This window comes from Falco biarmicus, chromosome 4 (genome assembly GCF_023638135.1).
Source record: "Falco biarmicus isolate bFalBia1 chromosome 4, bFalBia1.pri, whole genome shotgun sequence".
NCBI classification, from domain to species: Eukaryota; Metazoa; Chordata; class Aves; order Falconiformes; family Falconidae; genus Falco; species Falco biarmicus.
Window position 1 is genome coordinate 61,537,253 of NC_079291.1, and position 8,223 is coordinate 61,545,475.

General features: G+C 65.5%; 1 protein-coding gene across 4 annotated transcripts; it reads right to left on the reverse strand.

The window, feature by feature from the left end:
• Positions 1-683: 683 nt before the first annotated feature.
• Positions 684-8,223, reverse strand: CSPG5 (chondroitin sulfate proteoglycan 5). Of its 4 annotated transcripts, none has more exons than XM_056334011.1 (5): positions 8,046-8,223; positions 5,208-6,522; positions 4,250-4,438; positions 3,177-3,252; positions 684-1,165 (listed from the first exon to the last, which is right to left on the reverse strand). In XM_056334011.1, exons 1-5 carry the CDS (start codon positions 8,113-8,115, stop codon positions 1,001-1,003), a joined length of 1,815 nt encoding a protein of 604 aa, XP_056189986.1. In that variant the 5' UTR covers positions 8,116-8,223; the 3' UTR covers positions 684-1,000. The 4 variants fall into 4 exon arrangements, with proteins under 4 accessions (XP_056189986.1, XP_056189987.1, XP_056189989.1 ...); XM_056334012.1 differs by having other exon boundaries at positions 685-1,165; positions 3,177-3,249; positions 8,046-8,222; XM_056334014.1 differs by lacking the exon at positions 684-1,165 and adding an exon at positions 1,555-2,606 and having other exon boundaries at positions 3,177-3,249.

The following is an 8,223-nucleotide window of genomic DNA, read 5'->3' on the forward strand; positions in this document are numbered from 1 at the left end:
GTGGGAATTCTGGGGTTCCCTGGGGGGAGACCCCCCTGCGTGTGGGGTCCCAGGGCAGGGTGGTGGCAATCGGGGGGAGCTGCTTCTGATTTACACCCACAGAAGCCAGGCCAGCACTGCCAAAGCTGCTGGGATGGTGATGCCGGTTTCTTCTCCGAGTGAATGGAAACAAGGGGCTGGGAGGGGGACAGTGCTGGAGCGTTTCAGCTGCAGAGCCCAAAATCCCACCGACATCCCAGGCAGCTCCATGGAAGGGCGGCTGTTGGGGCAGGAGGTGGCTGGGAGCATGCTGGTGGTGACAGCTACACCCCGTGTGCACCTACACCTTGCAGGGGGACCCCATGGTGGGGACAGGGATGGAGCAGACCCTGCGAGCAGGTTGAAGCCCAGGTACCTCTGCCAAACATCCCAGGGTGTCCCATCTGTAGCCCAGCGTGTCTGGGATGGCAGCACCCTGCAAGGTCCCCGCTCTGGTGGGATGCATTGCAGAGCCGGGAGGTGCCCAGGGAGGACAAGGAGGGGGACTGGGCACCCGCCACCCCCCCCGACGATGCTCAGAGGGGACCCCGGGAGGCTGTGTCTGTGTCAGGAGATCGCAGGCACCGGCAAGAGGCTTAACTTTAAAAAAAAAATGGTTTATTTCAAGATCTTCCTTTTTTTTTTTTTTTCTTGTTTTTACTTGTATTTCAAAAAAAGTGGGGCAAAAGTACAAAAAAAGTCAGTTGCGGAACGGTAAAGGTTTAGAAATCACAGCGCTGAACTAACCCAAGCGAGATACATGGAGCACAAACCAAACACCCCCACGACACGACGTGGCCAAAGACCATGTACAGCCTTTGGCTTTGTATTATTATTAATTAATTTTTGTTTTCCTCTGTACAAAACACACCAAAGCATGCCACGGAGCGGGAAGAAGAGATACCAGACGGGGAGGAGACAGATTTGTACAGCAGGGGACGGGAGGGCTGGCTCCCGCTCTCGCCTCCTCCTCCTCCCCTGCTCACGTCAGGTTGTTCTGCAGACAGTTGAGCTCACCAGCGTCCTGCTCCCCTTTGCCGCTGCCGTCGTGCTTGGGCGATGTCGAGTTGTGGATGTTAAATGGCTCCTCATCCTTCAGGCAGGATTTCAGGGAGTCCTGCAGCTTGTGGGGAGCACTGGGGTCATCCTGCCAGGAGAAATGGGGGATCAGGAGATGACTGTGCCATGGGGGACACTGTTGCAATGCGGAGGTGACCCGCTGCGGGGACCGGGTGGAGGCACCAATGTCCCCAGCAATGCAGCATCCTGACCTGGGCTGTGCCTCCTTGCAGGCAGCCCCTGGCAGCAGGCAGGGCTGCCCAAAGGTGAATATAGACGTCTCAGCACGGGGGGAGCTGGTGGGCGACAGGGTCCGACCCACTTGGGATGACTCGCTGCCATTCCCTGCCACGGGTTCCCCACCACCCAGCACCCAAAGCCGCTCACCGACAGCACGTGAGAGCCACATGGCCACGGGAGCCGTGTCCCCCCCCCGCCCCCCCTACAGCCACCCCTGCCATCCCCCCTCCACCCAATTTCTCTTCCCATTTCCAGCCCAGCTCGTCTCATCGTCCCCACGACAATGAGCAGCTCCCCGAGCAGCGCTTGGCAGGAGGCCCGAGGGGTTGGGTTTATTGGGTTTGTTAGCGTACAGCTGGCCCTGCCCTGCTGCTGTCCAGATCCGCCAGCGCTAAAGCCAGGGACGCCTCTTCCCGATGTGCCCCCGCAGCTGCCAGGAGCATCTTCCCCTCGGAGCTGGGCTGCACCCCGAGTCTGTCCGGCATCCATGGGGAGCACGGCCCTCCCAGCACCAGCGTTGGGCAATGTCAGTGCCAGGTAACGCTGGCTGCGTTGGGTAACGGCAGTGCCGGGATTGCCCCGGCGTCGGCGTCAGTGCTGGTGGGGCAGGATGAGCCCTGGAGTGGGGGACTGCGAGGGGAGGATGGGCCGCGGTGGTGAGGCACCCATTGGCATCATAGAACTTATGGTGCTCCCGGTGCCACATGGCAAGCAGGATGTGGATGCAGATACCCACAGGCTGGCGTCACGCAGCTGTGCTCACATGAGGATAGGAAACCTCCATCTTCCGAGCAGTGACCACGAGCGGCACCCAGCTGGTCCAGGGCTCGTGCCATCAGCTCCACAGCAAACACAGAGGGATGGGCACTGCTGCCAGGCATCGAGCTCCATCACCCAGCCGAGGGGCTGCACCGCATGTCCCCAAAAACCCCTTTCCCAGGGATGTTGACCCCACTGCCCCTCCACATCCTCAGTGTGTTGCGTCCCAGGCACCATGTGCCATGGTAGGAGCGAGCCCTCCCCATCCTGGAGGGGATGAGGGACGGGCCAGACCCCAGTGAGATGCTGGGGAGCAGCACTGATTTCATCCCAAGGTTCATCCTCTCCACAGCGGGGAGCAAGCTGGCTCCGGGAGCCTCCTGCCAGGGCGGCTCGGCCGAGCGGCGGCGGACGCTACGGCTGCTAAAGGTGGTTGAAAGACGGGGAAAACCGGCAGCGGGCTAAGGCAAAGGCTAGAGGGACCTACGCTCCTCCTCCGGCTCACGCTCGGCAAAGCCCTTCGCTTCTCTCTGTTTCGATTTGAAAGACAGGAGGTCGGATGGGCAGCCCCGGGGGCCGCAGGCGGCTGCATCCTGACCACACCAGCAGCATCCTGGAGTGTTTCATCCTCCAGCATCACCCGCCACTGCTGGCCATCGTCCACCAGTCCTGCCCCAGCGACGCCGCAGCCAGGGAGCATCATCTGCTGCAGCCACACTGCACTGGCTGCCCCTCCCTGAAAATGCCGGCACAGCCACCCCTGCCACCCGTACATGGAGCCAAAGCCGCCAGGCAGCTCCAGATGGTGCTTCCCCGGGGAGCCAGGCGGGCAGAAGGGGACAGGCCAGGGAGACAGCAGGGTGACACCGACTCTGCCTGGCCCAGGTCTGGTTCAGGTGGTCCAGGCAGGATGCGGCACGGCAGGACCAGGCAGCGAGGACAGAGCAGTGGCTGTGGTGGGATGGGGACAGGAGGGTGCAGAGGGACCCCCAGACAGTGCCAGGACCACGGGTGGGGGGACAGACAAGATGTTACCAGACAGAGGGACAAGGGTAGGACAGCAAGCGGGAGGGGGGCACAGTGCCATGAAGCCTTCTTACGTTTGGGTGGGAGCCCTCGGCGATGGTGGAGAGGGAGAAGTTGTCGTTGTGCAGCTCAGACGGGGTGCGGTATCTGCTGGGGGAGAGCAGAGCGCAGCGGTGAGACTGCAGACGCTGCCAAGCAACCCCCATGCCCTCAGCCATGTTTTGGGGTGAACCCAGTGTTGGGGTGTGTGGTAAATGCTCCCAGCACTGGAGGTCTGGGGGCTAAATGTCCCCAGGGATGGAGATCTGGGGCTAAATGTCCCCAGCTCTGGGGGTTTGGAGCTAAGTCTCCCCAGGGATGGAGGTTTGGTGCTACAAGTCCCAGATCTGGGGGTTTTGGGGGTCTAAATGCCCCCAGGTCCGGGGTTCTGGGCTAAATGGCCCCAGAGCTGGCAGTTTTGGGGGTCTCAATGCCCCCAGATGGAGGGTTTGGGGCTAAATGCTGCCAGCCCTGGGAAGGTGCAGGCAGGTGCAGGCAGGGCAGTGCTGAGGGCAGCCCAGGGCAGGCCGGAGCCGCAGGCTCCCAGGGCTGGAGAGGGAGACCCATGGGCTGGCACCGAGTGTTGCTGCTAATTACACTTGGCACGTCCAAACACTAATTAACAGCTCATTAGAGAGCCAGGCTGGGAGGGCATTCTCCTGCCCAGCTCCAGGGAGGTGGGCAGGGATTGCTGGGGCGGGGGATGACCCCAACTTTGCCCATGCCAGTCCTGTCCCCAGGGACACAGCAGCGACTATTTCCAGTGGCCCCTGGGCAGTGTGGTGAGCCCAGCCGGTGGCCCCCCGCTCCCAGTGAAGCAGATTAACTGGTGCCAGTCAGGAGCAGCTTTAAAGGATTAACGGTGGAGCAGGAGCCACGACCCCGCAGGTCACCCGCCTGCGGGAGCTTTCCCACCCACCGTCACCTTGTGCCCATTGGCACAGGGGGTCCCAATGACAGCACACGGGGACAGGACTGCATCCAGCCCCAGTGCCACCGCCGGGAGCTGAGCCCCCCCCCCCCCCAACACCGCCGCAGCCACCGAGGTGCCACCCCAGACCAGCTGGGGACAGTGTTTGGGTGCCAGCCCTGCCCCGATGCCACTCACTTGGTCTTGCGCAGCTTGCTGTTCTCCGTCTTGAGCAGGTAGAGCTTCTTGGCAAAGAAGACGGTAAGCATGAAGAGCAGCAGCACCACGAGGGCAGCCGAGCCCACGGCCACGCACATCACTTGAAAGTCGGTGACGATGGCCTCACAGCGAGTCCCCTTGTGCCACGTGTAGTCCTGCGTGTTGCACCTGCAAGGGGAGGTGGTTAGGGACCCCCACCCCAAAATGAGTCACGATCCCACAGAGCTTCCTCAGGGGACATCGGCATCTGTAACTGGGGAGATTACAGGTGTCTGATGGGACCCCCCACCCCCAACGCTGGGGTCAAGTGAGACAGGTCACAGTGGGGGACACCAGGAGTGGAGTTAGGGTCCCCCCAGGCAATGCTGGTCCCCTGCACCCATGACTCCCAGCCCCAGCAGTGGTGGGGAGCGGGGTGGCCAGCGAGGATCGGGGGGACACCCACATCCCCCCATGCAGGCGGGCTGGGTGCCAGCTGCACCACGCGTGCCGAGCCGTACGGGACAGCCGGCATCGGCCCTCCCCGGGCGCAATCTGCCGGGGCCGATTAGCGCGGCGGCCCCAGAGCCTCAGCTGCAGGGCCCTGACCTAATTCCTGGGCAGCCACCGCCCGGGGGGCAGGGAAAGACCCTCCGCCTCCCAGCGGGACTGGGCTGGCAGGCAAAGGGGCCTGGGTGGGTGGCACGGGATGGAAAGCCCAGGAATGGGCTGCACAGGGATGGAGGAACCAGGAATGGGGTGCATGGGGATGGAGAGACTGGGAAAGGGGTGCACAAGGGATGGAGAGACTGGGAACAGGGTGCACAGAAACGGAGAAACTGGGAATGGGGTGCACAAGGGTTGGAGAGCCCAGGGATGGGATGCATGGGGATGGAGAGCTCCCACATGCACCCCCCATCTCCCCACAGGACCTGGGGCCCCCGTGCCTGTCCCTTACCGGCAGAAGGCCCCGTGGCTCTCCACCAGGTAGCACTGGCCGCCGTTGTGGCAGTAGCTGGGGACAAGGTCGCAGACGGAGCGGCAGGAGCTGTTGTGCCGCACGTAACCGCTCCGGCACTCGGTGCCATTGTCGGGCTGGCCCCGCTCCCCCGGCCGCGGCCACGCCGTAGGGCTGCCCCCCATGACACCAGAGGGCTGCGCCGGGGCCACATTGCGGCGGCCGGTGGGGTGGGGGTCCCGCGGCGCTGGCTGGGCACCAGGCATGGCCGAGGCAGGTGGCCGGTAGCCATTCTCGTCCTCCAGCCCCCCATCTTCCTCCTCCTCTTCCTCATCCTCCTCATCCTCCTCCAGCTCATCCTCCTCATCCCCATCGGCATAGAAGGAGGTGGTGGGGTAGAAATCGGCTTCGTCAAAGGGCGTGAAGTCATCGTAGAGCTCGTGGAGGGCCCACGGCGTGGCTGCTCCCTCCGGCTCCCGCTGCTGCACTGAGCCAGCCGCCCCCTGGCTGCCCCCGGGGAAGCCCCCCAGTCCCTCACCCCCCTCAAATAGGTCGTAGTAGTCGACGTCGATGATCTCCGAAGCCGTCCGGTCAGCCGGCGGCTCGGCTGGGCTCGGGGTGGCGGTGACGGGCTCCTCTGCCTCCAGCCAGGTCAGATCCGTCCAGCCGCGAGCCCCCTGTGCCGGGGCCGGGCTGGATGTGGCCCCCCAGAGCTCGGGGGGACGCCCTGAGTCCCCCGCGGCACCTGGCATGGGGCTGGGGTCACCCAGCACGGGGTTCCGCGGCGCAGCTGAGCCCCCGGCCGCCAGCAGCAGGTCAGATTCAGCCGAGTCGGTGGCGAGCGGCGGGCCGGGGGGGGTCGGTGGGGTGGCTGTGAGCTCCCCCAAACCCCCCGGGCCGGGCAGAGACGCTTGCGTGGGTCGCTCACCGCTCCCTGGCTCCTCGGGGCTTCCAAGGGCCACCGCCACTGTTCCCCCGTCACCGGGCCAGGTCACTGCTGCCTGGCCATCCTCCGCCATGCTGGCTTTGGGGGGCAGAGCACTGGTGTCCCCCGCCCCAGCGCACCCCACGCACCCCTCCAGCATCACTGCCGGGTCCATGGTGGCAGCCGTGCCCCTACTGGGGGGCTCTAGCTGGGGTCCTGCCGGGGGCTCACCCCCTGCCGCAGCCCCCCCGGAGCCGGTGCCGTTGCTGTTGCTGGGCCCTCCCAGAGGATCTCTGCTCGTTGGGTCCCACCGCGGGGGGCTGCTCTCCAGGGAGCCCTCCCAGCCTCTCCCGTCAGCCTCGCTGGTGTTTTGGGGGGGCCACTCGGATGCTGGAGCAGGACAAGGAGAGAAAGATGCATCAGAGGTGCCCCCCACACCCTGGGGAGGCCACAGCGGCTGGTTGGGGGGTGGGGGTCCCAGCAGGTCCCCACCTGCTCAACCTCGCACTTACCAGCACCATGACAAGACATTGGGGGGGGGGGGGGGGGGCTGCACCCCAAGGCTTTTACAGCCCCTCCCAGGGCCTGAAGGGGCAAAGCCCCCAGCGCCATGGGTCCTCCTGCACCCACAATGGCCCCAGGCATTGCCCCAGCTCTGTGCCCCCCCCACGACACGGCCCCTCCCAAGGCAAGCTGCCCCAGCCAGACCCTCCAGCTGCCCTGCAAGGGGATCCAGCCCCCTGCAAAGGGATCTAGCCCCCCTTGCAAAGGCATCCAGCCCTCCTCTGGTTCCTGCAAGGGCACCTCATACACGTAATGGGATCCAGCCCCTTGTGACAGATCCTGTCCCCTCCCTGCAACAGGATCCTGCACCCCCCCACCCCACCCCCAAATAGATCCAGCCCCCTCTGCAAGGGGATCTAGCCCTCCTCTGGTTCCTGCATATGCAGCCACTACACACAATGAGATCCTGCCCTCCCCACAACGAGATCCAGCTGCCTGCAAGGGGATCCATCCCCCCCTACAAGGGGATCCAGCCCTCCTCTGGTTCCTGCAAGTGCAATCCATTCACACAACCGGACCCAGCCCCTGCAAAGGGATCCAGCCCCTGAGAAGGGGATCCAGCTCCCCCCTGCAATAGAACCCAGCCCCCTTACAAAGGGATCCAGCTCTCCCTGGTTCCTGCAAGTGCACCCCACAATCACAAGAGGATCCAGCCCCCTCAAGGGGATCCAGTCCCTCCTCCAAGAGGATCCAGCCCTCTGCTGGTTCCTGCAGATGCACCCCATACATAAAGGGGATCCAGCCCCCAGCAACAGGATCAAGTCCCCTCCACACCCCAGCAAGGGGATCCAGCCCTCCTCTGGCTCCTGCAGATGCAGCCCATACACACAAGGGATCCAGCCCGCGGCAAGGGGATCCAGCCCGCCCTGCAAGGGGAATCCAGCCCTCCGCTGGTTCCTGCAGACGCACCCCGTACATAAAGGGGATCCAGCCCCCTGCAACAGGATCAAGCCCCCCCACCCCACCCCGCCCCGGCAAGGGGATGCAGTCCCCTTCCAAGGAGATCCAACCGCTTCCAAAGGGATCCGGTACCCAGCAAAGGGGAACCAGCCCCTGGCAGGAGATCCCCCGCCCCGCTGCCTGCAGAGGAATGCAGCCCCTGCCCGGGACCGCGGCCCCCCCCGCTCCCCCGGGGATCCAGCCCCCCCTCCCCGCGCCGGGATCCGCCCCCCGCCCCCCCGCCCTCCTACAGGTGATCCCCCCCCGCCGGGATCCCCCCCCCGCTCCCCCCGGGGCAGGATCCGGCCCCATCGCGGGCCGCAGCCCCCCCGGTTCCCGTGTGTGCGCCCCCTGTTCCCCCCCGCCCCGCTCCCGCTCCCGACCCCCCCGAGCGACCCCCCCGCACGCACCGAGGGCGCCGAGCGGCAGCAGCAGGGCCAGGGCCAGGGCGGTGCGGGGCCGGGCAGCCGCGGGGGCCATGGCGGCATGGAGGGACCGCGGCTCCGCCAGCGGGGCCGGCACCGGCAGCGGCTCCGCCCGCGCCCCCCCGCGCCGCCGCCGCCGCCACCGGGGGCCGGGGGGGGCGGG

Excerpts from the sequence above, each read along its gene's own strand:
- CSPG5 (XM_056334011.1), bottom strand. The coding sequence starts at position 8,115 with ATGGCCCCCGCGGCTGCCCGGCCCCGCACCGCCCTGGCCCTGGCCCTG. Across the intron at positions 6,523-8,045 it reads GCTGCCGCTCGGCGCCCTCG|CATCCGAGTGGCCCCCCCAA; the intron begins GTGCGTGCGGGG and ends GTCCTGCTCCAG. Across the intron at positions 4,439-5,207 it reads AGCCACGGGGCCTTCTGCCG|GTGCAACACGCAGGACTACA; the intron begins GTAAGGGACAGG and ends CTCCCCTTGCAG.